The sequence below is a fragment of the Panthera uncia genome, assembly GCF_023721935.1.
Source record: "Panthera uncia isolate 11264 chromosome B3 unlocalized genomic scaffold, Puncia_PCG_1.0 HiC_scaffold_1, whole genome shotgun sequence".
NCBI lineage: Eukaryota > Metazoa > Chordata > Mammalia > Carnivora > Felidae > Panthera > Panthera uncia.
In genome coordinates this window covers 84209900-84229513 of record NW_026057582.1, presented here as the reverse complement: position 1 = coordinate 84229513, position 19614 = coordinate 84209900, and the positions used below count along the sequence as shown (strand labels likewise).

The window sequence follows — 19614 nt, the reverse complement described above, 5'->3', positions numbered from 1 at the left end:
GGCCCAGGGTGCTGACCATCCTGGATCCTGCTTGCATCCATGTCTGTCTTTTCTCTGAAACTGGTCAGTGGCTGGATTGTTTGCTACTAGCCATTGAACACTAGAAGTTCATACTTGCCTGTGTTCATACTTATCCACATAGTAAAAGATTCTCATCCACTTGGCTTCCTGTATATCCCAAGAGGTCACTGGTAACACACAGCCTGCACTGATAGGAAGGAAACTTCTCTCATTCTAAAGCCATTCAGCAAGGCTTTTGGTGTGCATTGCATACCTTTACTAAAACTGTACTCTTCCTTCCTTTTGTCCCATGACTGGGAAGAAGTAAGAGCTCCTCTAAAACGTGGTGAGCCAGAACTTCATCTGGAGTGAGGAAACTAAATGTGTGCCTTGTTCTAATAAAAACGTCTTCTAGATGGGGTGGATGAAGAGCCTGAGTGCCAAAAACTACACTTATTTTTGGATGTGTATGGAGGGAGAGTTGGTAGACCCTCCTAACATGGGTCACAAAACTGGCCCAGAAGGAGACTTCAGATGTAATGGAGCTATTTGTCAAAGTCTCCTTGGATAGAAACAGAGCAGCTGATAAACCTATTGTCCTACTGACAATTTTATTTCTCAGAAGACAGAGAATGCTATGAGAGAAACCATGGGTGCTCACTCTGCCTCTAAACAGCAAGAAAGAGTTGGCCAAAAAAGGAGAAGAGACTGGCATGGGGGAAAGTGGCCATGTTGTCTTAGACTACATAACAGCCAAGGAAGGGTGGATATTGGGCTCAGTCAGACTTGCATCCAAAATCTGAGGAAAACAGATTTCACAGGTTCCCCTAGAAAATTCCTGGGCCCAGCTGCTGTGAAGGAAGACATTTCCACTGAGAAGATGTGAGGCTCACTGGAAATCAAGCCATGGTTGCATATTTTGGTTTCAAAGAGCTCCATTTTCTCTCTTCCTCCTATATCCTGTCCCTCCCAGAAAAATTTATTCTAGTGAGGAAAAAAGAGGGAAGTCACCCAAGAAACTGTATATGCTTTAAAAGGGTAGAGCCCAAAGCAATTAGACAAGAGAAAGAAATAGAAGGAATGTAGATTGGAAAGAAGTAAAACCATCTCTTTCCACAAAGGATATGATCATATGTATAAAAAATCTTAAGGATTAAGGAAATCCTAAAAAAAAAAAAAAACTTGTAAAATAAGGAAATTCAGCAAAGTGTTAGGATATAAGATCAATATACAGCATCAGTTATATTTCTATGAACTAGCAATGAACAATCTGAAATTAAGAAAATAATTCCATTTATAATATCTAAAAGAATAAAATATTTAGAAATAAATTTAACAAAAGTAGTGTAAAACTTATGCACTGGAAACTACAAAACTTTGTTGAAAAAAAATTAAAGAAAACCTAAAACAACAACAACAAAACACAAGAAAGACATCCATGTGCATGGATTGGAAGACTTAATATTTTTAGAAGAGCAGTACTGCTCAAAGTGATCTATGACTCCGTGCATTCCCTACCAAAATCCCACCTGCCTTCTTTACAGAAACTGACAAGCTGATTCTAAGATTCATTTGGAAACGTGAGAGATCCAGAATAGACAAGACAGTCTTGAAAGAGAACAAAATTGGAGTTCTCATACTGTCTCATTTAAAAGCTTGCTACAAAGCTACATCTCATTTAAAAGCTTGCTACAAAGCTACAATAAACAAGACAGTATGATAATAGCATATGGATAGACATAGAATGACCGAATAGAATCAAAAGTCCAGAAATAAACCCGTATGTCTGGTAAATTTGTTTTTCCAAGGGTTCCAAGACAATTCAGTGGGAGAAAGAACATTCTTTTCAACAAATGATTGATGGTAGACAATAGGATATCCACTTTGCAAAAGGCATAGAGAGTGATGGCTAATGGGAACAGGGTTTCTTCTTGGGGTGATGAAAATGTTCTGAAATTAGATAGTGGTACTAGGTGCACAACTTTGTGAAGATACTAAAAGCCACAGAATTGTACCCTTTGAAAGGGTAAGCTTTATGGTAGTATATAAATTATATCTCCATTAAAAGTAGCAAACAATTCAGTCTTCCAACAGTTCAGCATCCTGTGATTTCTTTAATTTCCATAATTCTGCAGTTAGTTCCAGTCAGGTAATTTCTGCATCTGTATACAATAATTTAAAATAAAAATGGTTGCCAGCAAGAAGTCAAGCCAAAAAAAGTGGGAATAAGCTAAAAGAACACCTGAACTGGGACGCCTGGGTAGCTCTGTTGGTTAAGTGTCGACCCTTGGTTTTGGCTCAGGTCATAATCTCGCGGTTTGTGGCCCAAGCTGGGCTCTGTGCTGACAGCATGGAACCTGCTTTGGATTCTCTCTCCCTCCCTGCTCCTCCCCCCACTCCTCTCGCCAAGATAAAGAAATAAACTTAAAAAAAAAAAAAAAAAAAAAAGAACACATGAAGGAAAGGAACTGAGGAGTAGATATGAAGGAATTGAGAGTACAAATAGCTATCACACAATCCCCACAATATGTTTTTTCCCCTGTATATTCTTGTCAGTGTACAAACATGTTCATTCTTCTTAACACTCAAGTTAGTAAAATCAAATTATAATATTTTCCTATAAAATGTTTGATAAAGTAATTGTGTTTTAAAACTTTAAATATCACTTAAATATAGTGTTCCTAGAGGGGAAAGAGGCATGAGTTGCATATGCAAGTGTGGAAACAAAGTTTATGGACAGTTTGAAGCGTTAAGAAGCTGGTGGCCGGGAAGGCAAAAATGCCTTGGGCAATAAACAGCCTTTTTTGGTAGGATTAGAACAAGAAAAAGAATCAGGAAGTGATAGACCCACTTCTTGGGACTCTTGCTATAACTTTCACAGAAAGCAGAACTCGTCAGCTGTTAGTCTTTTTTCTCCTTTTCTCTCAAAAACAAATGATCCAGAGACGGGAAAGGGAGCCCTGTGGTGTTTGAGGGGATTCAAGCCCAGAGGACGAGGAACCCTCCAGGGGCTGCACAGGCACGGCCCAGTAAATACCCAGGTCGGGGAACAGATGGCAGGGCCATTTAGGAAGAACATGTAGTTGTGCTCAAAGAACTGTATTTGGTACTTTTTCAGAAGTTATGAAGAATATGAGGAGTATCAGAAAACTTGAAGCAGACAAATGGCCCCATTTTCAGAAAAAGGGGAGCATAGATTCTATTAAAGAACAAAGCTCTACTTCATCCCTTTGATAAACTCTAGACTCAGTTATTAAAGCAAAGAGAAGTGAAGGCACTCCCTAGGAGTCAGCCTAGTTTTACCAAGAAAATCCTGTTAAGGAAACACCGTGAGCCCAGTTTAGTGGTTTTACTGTCAGCTAGGCACTGGGGCCCCTGGAAGCGATAGTCTGCTCTGCCAAACACCATGCCCTTTGTGGATCTTTCTGAAATGCCGACATATTTGATTTTTACAGAAGAATGGACTATCTATAATATATAAGATCATACGTGTATATCCTAGTGTCCATTTATTCAAATAATATTGGTTTCCAGGAAGGGCCTGGCTATCCCAGAACTTAGTTTCATGGGGAATATGGATAAGAATCCACAAGCTATTAGGGCTCTGAGTGACAAGAGCTATGACACTAGAAGTGCAGGCTGGGATGGGAGCATAGGAAGGACCCTTCATTCAGGCTTGGAGGTTGGAAAAGGCCTCCCTGATGACACAGCCTAAAAGCTGAGCCCTGAGGAATGAGCCAGAATTAGCTGCCCAAACGAGACCAGGAAATGAGGGCAAGAAGTGTCAACGATGAGGCCCAGGTTTCTTGGATAATTGGGTGGGCAGTGGAGCTATTCACTGAGATGTGGACACAGGGAGAGGATGAGTGGGGGCATAACTTGAGTTTACATTTAAACCCATGTTGAAGTGGACACCCAGGTGTAGAGTCCACGAGGGGTTGGACATATGGATCTGGGAGTAAAAGGAAGAGTTACTGTGGAGACACGGGGAAAAGGCACCAGAGAGGTGGAGTCACTGCCAGGGAAAGATGGGAATTTGGAGCCATTGTCGGGCTCTTTTGCTTGTGATTAACAGAAGCTCAACTGAAAAAGGCTTAAGTAAAAAGGTATGTTGTCTCATGAAACCGATGAGACCGGGGTGTGCTGGTCAGGCCTGGCCTAGGACTCGGAGTGGCGCCATCTGGTCTCTGTCTCTCAGCTCTGCTGCCTTCTTCATGTTGGCTTCCTTCTCATGGCAGTTTGGGGTGGGCATTTGGCCATCTCCAAATCCAGACTCACGTTCTGCCAGCTCAGCAACCCCAAGGGGAAAAAAGGAACCTTTTTCCCAACAGTTTCTGCAACAGTCTTAGGTTTGAGTCTCATTGATTAGCCCTGGTATCCATCCATGAACCAATTCCTCAAGCCAGGGGAATGAAATACCCATGCCTGCAGTGGGGTGGTCAGCCCCCAAACCATGTGGACTAAGAGGCGGGGAAAGGTGGCTCCTCAGGGTGCTGCGACAAAAAAGAAAAGCATTTGCTAAACAGATGAGACGTCAGGCAGCCCTCACAAACACCACAGAAAGAGGAGGCATGGTCAACAGGGTCAGATGCTTCTGGGAAAAGGGTTGAAATGGATCTAGTGGATTAGCCATCAGGAGCCAGGGTGACCTTGGCAAGAGCCATGCCAGTAAGTGGTGGTGATGGAAGCCAGGTGGCGGTGGGTTGAGGAATGAGTGGGAGGCAAAGTGTCAAATATAGAAAACTCTCAGCAACTGGGTACTGGAGGGGAGGAGCCGTGCCCTGGTCTGGGGCATTCCAGTGAAAGCCTATTATAAGTAGATGGAAGGGGCCTATAGAAAGGGAGTAGCTGGTATTTCAGAAACCTAAGAAGAGGCAGGGCTTGGAGCAGGGGAGTGGGGGTGCCAGGACAGGGTGAATGTGGTATCGGTGGCAGTAATCACATCTGGGAGACACTGCAGGTTAACCTCTTGTTCACTTGTTGCATCATCTACCTGACAAATGGCAGCCATGCCACAGGATTAGGAGAAATGTAAGGGGAAATGTATTTTGTTTTTGTTTTTGTTTTTTAATTATGAAATTCTCTTCCTTAACTCACATTTAGAAGCTTACTTCTAGAAGACATTCAGTATTTTTCAAAACCTTAGAAAATTATGAACTAGAATGCTACAGTTCCTGGATCTGGCTGCTGGACAGAATCACTGGGAGACCAAAAACAGATTCTAGGGCCTTAATCCAGACCCCCTGAATTGGAATCTCTGTGGGAGAGGGTCAAAAACCTATTTTTGTTTTGGTTTGCTTTTGGTTTTTATAAACCACCTCTCAGAGTAATTCTTAGGTAGTTTCCTGCAGGAAATATTTGGGAACCACTGAAAGACAAAGGTTCAACTAATGGAATCATGATAGTTGAACCATTTAAGCTTGAGAAGTAGATCAGTCTCAAACCAGAAGAGAGTCTCACTTTGATGGCCCTTCTATGGCAAGTGGTCCAAGCTCCATCTGTTCACATTTTTAACAAATGACCTAGGTGAAGACATGGAAGTCATGCTTACAAAACGGGTAATTATGCAAAAAATGCAATTTAATAAACAGCCCTTTTCGCTTAATATGATATGAAACTTTTTCTTAAGTAATCTTCAGAAATAGCTTTCATGACTGCACCCTAGTCTATCATACAGCTTGGAACATTGTTTCTAATTTTATGCTATTATCTATAATATTGCAGTGGACATTCTTGGCTTATAAATCTTTGTGTATCTAGTTTTTTTTTTCCTGTTAGAAAAAAAGCCTATTCTGCTGAGTATGAATTACTACATCAAAAGGTATAAATATTTTTCAGGCTTATATATATTCCTGATTTTATACATAAATATGTATATATATATATATACACACACACATATATATATACACACATACATACACACATGCATATATATAACATATAAATAATACATATTTTACACTAAAACCTTGGTTTGCGAGCGTAACTCATTCCAGAAACATGCTCATAATCCAAAGCACTTATATATCAAAGCGAATTTCAAGAACCATTGGTTCAGTTGTGATCATGTGATATTCAGCATCACATACTACTTGTGTTGCAAGACATCGCTCGTTTATCAAGTTAAAATTATTAGAAATCTTTGCTCATCTTGCAGAACACTCGCAGAACAAGTTACTTGCCATCCAAGGTTGCACATGAAATAGAACATTACATGTTTTATTCTGACTATGTCTATATACATATGTTCCTTTTTCAGAAAAGTTATTCCAAATTAGACTCCCACCACAGAGTCTAATATGAAGATTATTATTTCACCAAACTGTCAGTAAAACTAGGCATTATTATTAAAAACAAATAAACGTGATAGGAAAAAATTTTTCTTAATTTGCCTTTTTTTTTTTTTTTTTACTGTGAAGTTGAACTTCTAAAATGTGTAGTCATCATCTCTATTTCTTTGAGAGTTGTTTGTGAACTTTGTCCAATTTTCATTTGGAGTGCTAGATTTTATCTTTTTTTAATTTTTTTTAATGTTTATTTATTTTGGAGAGAGAGAGAGAAGGGGCAGAGAGAGAGGGAGGTGCAGAATCCGAAGCAGGCTCCAAGCTCTGAGCTGTCCACACAGAGCCTGACACTGGGTTCGAACTCACAAACCGCAAGATCATGACCTGAGCCAAAGTTGCACACCCAACCAACTGAGCCACCCAGGCGCCCCAACTACATTTTATCTTGTAGATATTTAAATGTTTTGCTCAATAATGGTTCTTAGTCTTTTGTCATAATTATGTTTTTCCAGTTTGAGCTTTGCCTTTTTAATTTTTTATGATCATTTTTGACATGGAGATATATTTAATATTTGTGGTCAACTCAAACACTTTCTTCCTCTTTGATGATGTCTTTGATGTCCCTGGAAAATCCTTAAATATTACAGAATCCTTAAATTTAAAAAAATCTTTCCAATAGTTAACTCTTTAATCCACTTGGAAACACAATGAATTATATTGGGATCTCTTGGAACCTTTCACTCCTGTTGTGTTGTTCTGTTGGTAGATTCTTATGCCCAGACCATACTGTTTTAAGGATTGTCATTTTAAAACATTCTTTAATTAAATGGTAACACAGACCCTTCTGATCTCATTTCTCTCTATTTTCTAAATACTGTCAATCATCATTTCCTGTTATTCTTTCAGAAGAACTTTAAAACTACTTTATTAGATTCTTCCCAGAAAATCCCTTGGGGATCCATTTGTATTGGAACTGCGTTTATCTTGGTATTTGCTCTTTCCAAGCAGGAACTCAGCATGGCTCTTACTCAGTCCTTTTATACCTCTCAGAAAGGTGTTTGATTTACTCATATAGGTTCTGTATACTCTTATTAATGCCGTTCTTAGGTGTTTTATATTCCTTCACTCTTAATGAATCAGATTTTTTTCCTTTATATTTTCTAGATGGGTACTGCAAGTATGCAAGATAGCTACTGATTTTTACACATTTTTGTTTCGTATCTGTTCATTTGATTGAAGTCATTCTGACATTTTCAGTAGATCCTCTTGGGTTTTCTAGACAGACAACTGTATTGATTATATTCATGATTACTTTTTTTCCTCTTCTGTTTCATCTTTTATTGTACTAGGAAGCCACATCCATATCAAGCTTCTAATTGTGATGATAGTGCTTTTGTTATTTCACCCTAAGATGTGATGTTAGTTATTGGTTTAATATTTTATAAATTAATCACATTAAGAAATTATCTTTCTATTACTAATTTGAAAAGAATTTCATTTGAAAAGAAAAAACTAGAACAGATGTTGAGCTTTTTCCTTTTACTTTTAACCCTGTGTTCTATGAAAGGCAATTATGGGAGATTATTAATAGGTGTTCAAAAAGGGTTCTATGGTTAAGTAACTTTGGGAAGTGCTGTGTTCTATAGCCTCCTCATGTAGTTTTCCAGTGCTCCCAGATCAACCTAAACAAAGTCTGTCATCACATTCATAAATTACAACACCGAACATAGAAGACACTTAATAGATCTTCATGTGTGAGCAAATGAATGACTGGAAAAATTAACAGGACTATAAAAAATGGAGAAGCATGTTGCCTTTTGTTCCAGTGAACCTCCACTCCCTTTCATCTCCTTCCCTTTCTTTCCTTCTCTTTCTCCTGCCCTCCTTCCAGAATAGCATGGAAGGCAGACCTGAGTAGCTCCGGGTACAGGCACATGTTAGACAGCAGTGTGCCTTAAGCACATCTCAGCCCTGCGTGGTTTAAATAGCATTCATAGCTGGAAAAATAGAACTGTGAAACAGCTTTATCCAGCAAATTCCAGTTTCTTGATCCCACAGGCTAATGTAGATTCCTTCGTAGGCACAGCAGTTTCAAAGATGATGTCATCTGAACAAGCAGCCCTGGCCATAAGATGTCCATGATTTAACTAAGGGAGAAACAAAAATGAAAATAAAAGTTAGGTTTTACACTTAAGGAAGACATAGAGTTTTAAAATGGAAATGAGGCTTGGCCTGGCTTAGTTTTTCAGTAACTCAAAAAGATTAAAATTTTGAATGACGTGAGATGTTTGTGGTATTTATCTCAGCATGATTTATAATAGCAAGAAATGGGAAGCTATATCAATGCCCAAGAGTAAGGATACAGGAAATTCATCTGAGAATAGTATGCAGCCATTAAAAAATTGTTTTCAAGTAATTTCTTTTTTTTTTTAATTTTTTAACGTTTATTTATTATTGAGAGACACAGAGAAACAGAACATGAGCATGGGAGGGGCCGAAAGACAGGGAGACACAGACTCTGAAGCAGGCTCCAGGCTCTGAGCTGTCAGCACAGAGCTCGACGCAGGGCTCAAACCCACAAACCACGAGGTCATGACCTGAGGCGAAGTCGGACACTTAGCCAACTGAGCCACCCAGGTGCCCCTGTTTTCAAGTAATTTCTGATGGCACAAGGCAAAACTAATGGTGAAAAATCTAGATGCAAAAGTATTTAAACATTTTGATCCCAATTTTATAAATAAAAAATTACATTCACAGAAAAATGACTGGATGGAAATATATCAAAATGTTAGAAGTAGTCATCATCTTGTGCTAATGCGGTCTCATGCAAGCTGCTTACCTTGTCCTAAGCAGGGCTAAAACACCTGCTCCAACCACAGTGAGGCTGAAGAGATAAAACATGTGTGAAATGCCTTATAAACAAACTGTACAGTGTGGTTTCATAATAATCTGTTGTTTGGTGGCGTCCAGAAGTGGTGGTGGTGGTGGTGGTGGTAACTTACTAGGAAAACATTATATATTCTTGACCATTTTATAAGACTTTTGCGATAACACGTTTGATTCTTCTCTCTCTTCCATTTCTTGGTATTGAGCATGAAGATAAACAAAGGAAACTGCTTTAGAAACATCATTTCTAGATTCAACACAAATCAAACTTGAAGGACTAACCCTTTCTTTTCGGTTACTCTCCTAGTGAAATGGTGGACGGAGTAATATCAATAAAGAACACATTACGTAAAGCTTTCCAACACTTACTCTAAACTGAAATGTATTTAAACTCACAGCCTTGGATTTTAAAATAAGAAAATACAACTGCTTCTCCACTGAACTGAAAAGCTGTGCTTTATATATTTCTTTCACATCTATTTGGCCAAAAGCCTTAGTAACTAATACTCAAAAGAAAGAAAAAAATGACTGTTGCAGTTAGTTGAATGCTCTTTTTAAAAATGTCCCAGTCGAAGGCACCTGGGTGACTCAGTCTGTTGGACATCCGAATTTGGCTCAGGTCATGATCTCACACTTCCTGGGTTTGAAGCCTTTGCACTGACAGCACAGAGCCTGCTTCGGATTCTCTGTCTCCCTCTCTCTGCCCCTCCCCTGCTCGCAGTTTCTCTCTCTCTCAAAAATAAACAAAAATTAAAAAAAAAAAAGTCCCAGTCCTTATCAATGAACTGAACTCTTAAACTATCTACAGATGCCAGTGTATGCACAAACATTCCTAAAAATCTCATCATGACACAAGCCATTTCTCTAGATTTTGGTTTGAAAATTTAAAAATAATGCTCGTTAAACACCCCAAATAGATGTGGCATATTACTTTTTAGAATGCTTACTTGGTTCCTGAATACTTACTAAAAAGCCTTAGACTTGTATATCTGCTATGATTCACAGAGCTCATTCCTGTAACCTGTTGCAGGCTCACTCAGCCTCTCAAGCTCTGATTTAGCGCAGGTAGTGCTTTTGCAGGACTAGTAAGAAATCTAGGTTCTACAAAGCCACTTAACCTACGCAAGCCTTAATTTTTTCCTTATAAAATGGAGATAAAAGTAGAACCTACCCCATAAAGTGCTTAGGATAAAATAGTCTTTTCAGATAAAGACTTCACACAACAAGTCCTCGAAAGTTAGGTATACAGTAGCCTCCCCCAACCCCTTATCCACTCTTTCACTTTCTGTGGTTTCACTTAACCGCAGTCCAGAAACAGATGATCCTCCTTTTGACGTATGGTACTAATGCTGTGTCACAATGCTTGCATTCATTCACCTCACCTCCTCTCACATGGGCATTTTATCGTCTCATGTCATCACAAGAAGGATGAGAATAGTACAGTAAGATATTTTGAGGGAAAGAGAAAGACCACATTCACATAATTTTATTACAGTTTAATGTTATAACTGATCTCTTTTATTATTTGGTATTTTTGTTAATCTCTTACTGTTCCTAATTTATAAATTAAACTTTATCATAGGTGCGTGTAACAGGAAAACACATTGTGCATATAGGGTTCAGACATGCACTGAAGGGCTTGGAATGTATTCCCTCTGTAAGGGGAGACTACTGTCTTACTAAAATAATTAATGCCTTTTCTATTATCTTAAGGATAAGTCAGAACCTAGACAGAATGCCTGGATGAATACCCAGGGGAGACAAAATTGGCAGCTAGAGGGGCGCCTGGGTGGCTCAGTCAGTTAAGCGGCCGACTTCGGCTCAGGTCATGATCTCGCTTTCCATGAGTTCGAGCCCTGCGTCAGGCTCTGTGCTGACAGCTCAGAGCCTGGAGCCTGTTTCAGATTCTGTGTCTCCCTCTCTCTGACCCTCCCCCATTCATGCTCTGTCTCTCTCTGTCTCAAAAATAAATAAACGTTAAAAAATTTAAAAAAAAAATTGGCAGCTAGAGTTTTGGAAGTCTATCATTGAATAATGCACCTTGTTTGTTTGTTTTCAGTCGTTCTTAAAAGATTTAAAGGTTTTATTTTTTTTAATTTTTTTAAACGTCTATTTCTTATTAAGAGACAGAGAGAGACAGAGCATGAGCATGGGAGGGGCAGAGAGAGGAGGAGAAACAGAATCCAAAGCAGGCTCCAGGCTCTGAGCTGTCAGCACAGAGCCCGACGCGGGGCTTGAACTCGCAAACCGTGAGATCACGACATGAGCCAAAGTTGGGCACTTAACCGACTGAGCCACCCAGGTGCCCCAAAAGGTTTTATTTTTTTAAAGTAATCTCTATACCAAACATTGGCCTTAACTCACAACCCCAAGATCAAGAGTTGTGCGCTCTACTGACTGAGCCAGCCAGGCACCCCATTTTTAAGCCCGTCTTTGAGAAGAGTACTTTGAGGGACTTTCATTGTCCTGAAGATTTATTTTCCCCTTGTCACAAGTGACATTTTTTTTCCCTATGACATTAAAAATCTTTTTTTTTTTCTAATGTAAGCAATAGAAGGAAAAAGACTCTGTCCACATATGCTCTTGCATGAGATCAGCTCCTTGAACCTAGGCTGGGCCAGTGTGCCCAGGAGCCACTGGGACAAGGCCACGCCATGGTCTTCCACAAACAGGGATGAGGAGATGGCAGATCTCCCATCCTCCCCACCAACCCCTCCCGCCAGCTACTTGGAATCCCAGTTGTCTGTCTTTTTCCACGTTGACGGCTTGGCTCGAGACTCCTGGAGTAATCACCACTGGAAGTGGCAGCCCTTTCTGAGAACACAGGAAAAGGAGAACAAGGTGGAGCCTGGGACAAAAAATCCATCTAATGCACAGGATGCCTGTGCAGTGGGCTTGTTGGCTCTGAACTACGGTGATGCTCTTCTAGAGTCTTCCTGTGGCCTCTTGTTCCTTTGAATTCTTGTTTTTGCAGATAACACCACCAAGTCCCCGGAGCTTATAGCTCTGAGAAAGCCTCTGATATGTCAAAGTTTAACACAGCTGGTCAGCCTTGTGCCTGTGGGTGACCTGTTTTTGTACATCGTACCTCGGGATCCACTCAGACTCTTCAAGGTTGCTGGTTTTGTACCTCATCGCTTTCTTCTCACGTTGTTCGTGTTGGATATTCTGTGCCCTGGTTGTTCTTAGTTCCCTCGCTGCATAGGATTGTGCCTGCCTGCCTGCCTGGCAGTGTGACATAAGTGTATCTGAGTGTCACCACCCTCCAATGTAAAATTCCTGTGGGAAGTCAGCTTAGAGTGTCATATATTAAGTCATGTATCTGACAGGTCCTACATAGGGTTGTATGGGGGCTGTGTGGAAGCCCAGAGCAATGGGGCTGAGCCTGGTGTAAAAGCAAAAGAGCCTCAGGCCAGGCGGGAGGAGCCCCAGGTTCCAAGCCCTGCACAGAGCGAGTCTGACCAGCAAGTCATTACCTGCTCTAATCCACAGGTTCTTCATCTATAAAGACCCAGGGTTGAGCCAAATGATTCCTAAGAGAGTTTGGGGCTCCAGAGTTCTGAGTATGTGGATCGTGCGCCCTGAAGGAAATGTCAGCCTATCAGGAAAGAGGAGCTAGGCCCACAAATAACACCAATCCCAGGTGCTCCCAAGAGAAGGGAAGTTGGGGAGTGGCCAGAAAAAAAACAGTCCTGGAGTGCTCAGGGAGGGAGGACTGCCCACAGGAGGAGATGTTTTGCAAAGTGACTTGACAGAGTAAGTAGGATAGAGAGTAGAGACCCTGAGACATGATTCTCTGCCAAACAGAGGGAATGAAATAAGGGAAGTGAGGGGCAGAAATTTCCCTGGAAGAGACTAATCAAGGAAGGAAGAGAGCCTGTAGTAGTTGAGGAGCAAGGACCCAGAGGGCAAGGCAGGAGGGGGTGGCTTGTGGGGGGAATGGAAGTCATCCAGGAAGGACTGGGTTGTTGGTGAAGGCTGTCGGGTTAAAGTGGTGCTTTAGAAGAGGAATCTGATCTTGCAGGACAGATGGGGGAGAGGGAGGCTGGAAGGCAGCTGGGCAGAACTAAGTGGCCAGAGTCCACACGAGGTGTGATGAGGAGGCAGAAAAGTGAGGGACGGAGGCCAGAGCCAGATGGCCACCTGGATGAGGGCGAGGAGAAAGCTGGTCGGTTCCCAGACACTGGTTCTGCACCTACTATGTGCCAGACACCATGTTAAATGCCAGGATATGGTGGTGACCCAGACGAACGAGGGCCCATCTCTCAAAGTGCTCCTAACATCCTGGGACAGTGACATGCCAACAAGAACATGACAGAATGTCAGCTACTGATAAGTGCTCTGAGTAGGTAATGGGGAGGTGGGCAGGGGGACCAGACTGGAGAGGCTACTCTGTCAGGGTAGGAAAGTGCCATGTGACATGCAGATGTCTGCGGGAGGGCCCTCCAAGCCATCCTGAGGTGGGAATAGCATTGGCCTATTGAAAAGGTGGTATAAAGGCCAGTGGAATCAGACACTCAAACATTCATTACCTCATCCGTGTGCCAGAAATTGTTCCAAGCAAGTGTGAAGCATTAGTGAACAACAGAGACTAAAAGCCCTGCTTTCCCGCAGCATAACTCTACCAGGTGGACGTAGGGAATATGAAGTCTTAAATACAATAAGTGAGCTTTATATTACGGGAGAGCCATGGAAAGAGAACACAATTTTTTTTTCTAAGTTTTTTGCTATTACAGATAATGCTGCAGTGGATATCTTCACACAAAAATCTTTTTCATGTATCTAGGATTTTTCCTAAGGATAGGTTTCAAAAAGTAGAACTATCCCCATTTTAAAGGCTTTTAACACAAAGTATCAAATTTCTTTTCAGTGAGGTTAGACCACCTGATTATATACAAAGGTGTTTATTTTACTACATATAAAGGTGTTTATTTTACTACACTGTTTCACTAGTGTTGAGTATTATGAGCTCTTTCAGTGTTAATACATTATGTCTTTAATTGGTATTGCTTTCATAATGAAATTAAACACTGAATTTTGGCTGTTGATTATCTGTGGGAGAAAGTATCACTAAGTGAATTAACAATGTAAGCAAGCTATACAATACCTCTTCCTAGTTCTGCTTCTCTGCTGTAGAAGGCAAATATTTCTTTGTCAAATATATACCAAAGTATATTTAAGTATACTTGAAAAATAATGTATTAAAGTTCCGTCTGGTAGGGTTGCTACTTAGGAAGTTCTAGCTTCGATCACATCATGACTTGAAAGTAAGGGGGCGCCTGGATGGCTCAGTCGATTAAGCTTCTGACTCCTGGTTCCAGCTCAGGTTATGATCTCACAGTTTTTGCGAGTTTGAGCCCTGCATTGGGCTCTGCACTGCCAGCACAGAGCCCGCTTGGGATTCTCTCTCTCTCTCTCTCTCTCTCTCTCTCTCTCTCTCTCCAACTTGTGCTGCTGTCTCTGTCTCTCTCAGAATAAATAAACTTAAAAAAAAAAAACAATAAAAAAAAAAGAAACAACTGCTTTTCTTTTTTTTTACACCCACTTTTCTTTAAACAATTTCATACTTTAGGGTTTTCACTGAAACCCCTATTATTCCAAAGTTAGTGGGGATTCCTGTGCTTCTATATAAACAAAACATCAGGAAGTGTTTAAGACTCTCCTTGGTGATGATGGCCTGACTTATACACCTTTACATGTGAGTTACTGCCCCACTGAGGACCCATAGCTGAACTACAGCATCCCTTGGCCCCTCCACCCCTGCCTGAGCCCCACCCTCACCTCCCTGGTCCTGGAGCTGGAGGGCCCTCCCCCTTCCTGCCTAGGAAGGCTGTGAGAAGGGGCAAGATTGCAGAGAGCCCCCCAACGTGGAACTCAACATCGGGTTTTCCCCCAAAAGGTAGTGCTACAGTTCTTGACTGCTTTGTCTATTTTATCGGTGTGTGTGACCTTTGCAGCCTATCTTGCAAGCCAGCCATTGCTGTTAATGTTGATTCTATGGGAAAGTGCCTGTCAAGTTTCAAACCAATACTTGAACATAACCCTTTTGTGAGAACTGTGTGTGCTGCGGGGAGCCTGGTGACACTGGCTGCTGTTCTTCTAAGTCCTGGCTCCTCTCCTCGGTCATCCTCCTTCCTCTGTCCCACAGATCTCAGATCTCCTGGCATATAGCTTCATCCAGGCCATGGGGCTTTGAAGTCTAAGTGGACTTGGGAGGGGTGTGCTCTGGACTTGAATTCTAGCTCTGCTGATGAATGACTTCAGACTTGAGATCCCAGAGGAGCTGTAAAACCTAAATTCCACATTCATGTGTGCATGTGAGATCCACACACTCTACGTACACTCTACAAGTGCTAGAGTTTCACAGAACGTGAGATGCTGTTGCTGACTTCCACCAGTATTTCTAAGATTTGTGAGGAATGTCACAAGAATTTGTAAACATGAACATTTCTGTTCCTAAGTGTATTTATTTATTAGTCTACTAGGTGCCTGAAAAAGTTCTGAAATTATTTTAAAAAATTAAATTTGAACATGTTCTGAAAAGTAGCTCCTTCTCTGTGCAGCTTTTTTCTAGGGAGAATGGGGAGAGCTGGCCCCTCATTGTTAGGGCAGCCCCAGGACCATGCCGGAAGACAGCTGGGAGAGCTCTTATCTCTCACTTTTGAGGAGATACAAGATGGTGCTGCCTGTGGCCAGTGCCACCCTCTGCATGAGGGCCCTGAACCCCCCTTGTGCTCCTCATCTCTGAGCAAACCACCAGCTCAAACCCAGGTTTAAACATTATCTGGAGATGGGGCGTCTGGGTGGCTCAGTCGGCTAAGCGTCTGACTTCGGCTCAGGTCGTGATCTCGCAGTTCTTGAGTTCGAGCCTCACATCAGGCTCTGTGCTGACAGCTCAGAGCCTGGATCCTGCTTCAGATTCTGTATTCTCCCTCTCTCTCTGTCCCTCCCCCGCTCATGCTGTGTTTCTCTCTCTCTCTCAGAAATAAACAAACATTAAAAAAAATTTAAACAAGAGTCGCCTGGGTGGCTCAGTTGGTTAAGTATCTGACTTCGGCTCAGGTCATGATCTTGTGATTTGTGGGTTCGAGCCCCACATCAGGCTCTGTGCTGACAGCTCAGAGCCTGGAGCCTGTTCCAGATTCTGTGTCTCCCTCTCTCTCTGCCCCTCCCCTGCTCATGCTCTGTGTCTCTCTGTCTCTCAATAACAAATAAATGTTTAAAAAAAATTTTTTTTAATTAAACATTATCTGGAGACAGCACAAGACCTGGGGTCCACCTGCCTGCATTCCATTTCCACTGAAACACTTACTGTGTGACTTTAGGCAAGTTGCTTAGCCTTTCTGATGCCCCAGTTTTCCCAACTGTAAAATGTGCCCACCTCAGAGTGTTACGGGGATCACAACACTCAGAACAACTGAACAACTGTGCGTGTGGAGGGCCTTTGTACTCCACATAAATAGTGAGTATTTGGTAAATGCTGTGCTATTATCCGATTGTTTTTTCACATTTCCTCAAAATGTAGGGGACATATTTAAATGTTATCTATTCTGGTGCTCCACAACTTCACAGAAAGATAGAAACTTTGGATGACATTGAAACTACCAATGAGATCAATTAGATGTTTAGAATACAGCTTGCTAAGATCGCTAAGCAATTTCAATTTTGTTGACATAAAAAACGTAAGTGTAAGGGGTGGCCTAATTTCTTATTCTTAGAAAGATGGCAAAATTGTGTTGGACAGTTGGTAATGCAGTTCCTTCTATCCCTGGAAATAAAATCACAGGTTCTGGGCCAAAATTTGATCAGTCAGGACATTTATTCTTAATTTTACTTTTTAAAGTTCATTTGTTTATTTTGAGACAGAGAGAAAGCGTGAGCAGAAGAGGGGCTGAGACAGAGAGAATCCTAAGCAGGCTTTGCATTGTCAGCGCAGAGCCCAACAAGGGGCTCGAAACCCATGAACAATAAGATCATGACCTGAACTGAAACCAAGAGTCAGATGCTTAACCGACTAAGCCACCCAGGCACCCCTAGGACTAGGGGCCTAAATGCCTAGGCACTCCAGGCTAGGACCAAATAGATTGTTGGCTGCAGGATTGGGGAGCTGGAGAAAGTTGTGCAGGGTGAAGGATCATCTCCCTGGAGGGGCTGGGACATGGCTCTGCCCTAATCACCTCAAACAGGGATTCTTCTCCACCACTCCCCGCCCCCCCCCCCCCATTATTTTTGACAGTCACTGTGGAGTGTTCTCTGAAGCTGTTGCATTTCCACCTGTTGCTTGGGGATGAGGGAAATGTATTCCAAAATACTCTTTTCTTCATGTTCCTCATGGTTGCAAAGGAAGGAGGGAGTAGTGTTTGCTCACCTCCCTGCCATAACTACTCTTTAGTGGGTTCCTTCCTCATGGAAAGGAAATCTTGGTCACGAGGGAGGCAGGGAGGGGCTCTGAGTGGCTTCAGCTGAATGAAGTGCTAGTGGTGGAGGGGAGCTGTGTTAGGGCTCAAGCATTTCCCACAGAAAGCAGACTTTCCCCACCACTCTACTTCTGGCTACCTTGCCACAACCCCACTGAGCCAGTCTTTGGCCTGTATCACATGGGTTGGTCTTCTCAGCCCCCTAAAATAAGAGCCCTCAATGATATTTGCTAGGCCCACTGTGCGCAGTTGTACAGGTTAAGCCACGTGAAGGCACTTGGGCAGAGGGGCATGTGGGGGCGGGGGTGGAATCCAGCTAGCTTGCCAAGCTGTAAATCCTAGTGCAGGGCTGGGTCTACCTGGAGGAAGCAGCATCTTTTTCCAATTCGCACATAAGGCTAGTAATGGCCCTGGCAGTATTTAATCTGAACCCCTGCCCCCTGCCTCCTTCAACCCCATTGCCCATAGCAGCCTCTGTTGCTGCTGAATTCTTTGGAGATCATCTTCCATGGCCATGATCTCCAGGAACCCAAGGGAGCTGTAAAATGCACAAGGGAGGATGTGACGGCTACATTGATTGCTAGTGACAAAGAGGGAAAGGGTTCATTATTTCATTCACTACACTGAGTGCCCTCTGTGGGCAGGTACAGTGCTGGGTGCTGGGAATAGGCATCTAGCCATAGACACAGGCCAGCCTGCAAGGGCCCACAAACAGTGAAGTCCAGTGCCCCTGGTAAACACTATGATGGCTGCAGGCACAGGGTGCCCTGGGCCCACAGAGGTGTGCCCAACACACTGGAAGGACAGGAACACTTCCCAAATGGAGGTGGTCCTGAGCAGGCTCTAGCAGGATGCAACGGGAGCTGGCTGGGTACACTTCCCTGGGGTGGTGCCTATGGTGCCCATGGAACCTGAAACAGGAATTGTGCTAAGGAAAGGTACATTTTCAGAAGCTCCTGGAAGTCTACAAGATGTCTGACCTGTTACAAAGCCTCTTATACGGGTGGGGGGAGACTTAGGTTGTAGATTTTAAGCTTTGAAAATTTGTCATTAGTAAAAGAATAAAATGCCAGTCATTCTCCTTTTCTTGGGGTCTATATTCCTAGGGCTTTAAATGATTATGTTAAAAATTGGTAGCCCCAGGAAGCTTCCTGGCCTCTTGCTTTGTGACAACATGCCAAGTTTCTTTTCTTTTTCCCTCCCAGATACTTACTGGAGCAAGATTTCCCAGGCATGAGGATTGGCCCAGAGCCCACCACCGATTCCTTCATCGCTGTGATGTACGGGGAGACTGAGGGCAGCACCCCAGGCAACGCTTTAGTCGTGGACCCCAAAAAGCCCTTCCGAAAGCTTAGTCGCTTTGGAAATGCTTTCCTGAATCGGTAAGGACCAGCAAACTGCTATCTTTGGTCAACCTTTGTTTAAACCTTTTCTTTGAATTCTTGCCAATTACATATAAAGGTTCAAAAACAGAATGGAGCATGTCTGTTCTAGAACAGAGAAGCTATAGAGAATATGCTTATTGTATTCAAATATTTGAAAGATTATCATAGAAAATGATCATTTATTACCCATTCTGGGTAGCTTCAGAGGACAGAGCTAATCCCCAGGATTAGACATTATAAGGCTGCACAGTATAAGGAATAAATTTCTAATAGTTTCATGTGCACAGAAATGGATCCAGTTGCCTTGTGAGGAAGTGATCTCCCCATCACTGACAGTGTTAAGCGCTTGCTGCATGGCCACCTCTCAGGCATGGTGTGCTGGGGCGTCCTGCACAGAGAACCTAACCCAGATGACCCCTGGGTTTCGCCTGACCCCCACATTCAGCCTGTTGATTATTCCAGGACAGGTCACCTTGCCTGCCTGGCTGCCCCTTAGGCTTCTCACTCCCTCACTCTGAGCTGCTTCCTTACTCATTAAGGCAAGGGCAGGGGAAATAGAGGCAAAACCACATGAAAAGTTCATTTTGTTACTTGCTCATGATATTACAGATGTGAAGTCATGGGACACCTCAGATTCTG

At 42.4% G+C, this 19614-nt stretch overlaps 1 protein-coding gene across 1 annotated transcript in view; it reads left to right on the top strand.

Moving 5' to 3' along the window:
- EHD4 (EH domain containing 4) overlaps positions 1-19614 on the top strand; it is an 85597-nt gene that overhangs the window by 2522 nt on the left and 63461 nt on the right. Inside the window, exon 2 of the mRNA XM_049613427.1 lies at positions 18796-18972. Within this exon, the coding sequence (XP_049469384.1) occupies positions 18796-18972 (177 nt within the window). The remainder of the gene's footprint in view (positions 1-18795; positions 18973-19614) is intronic.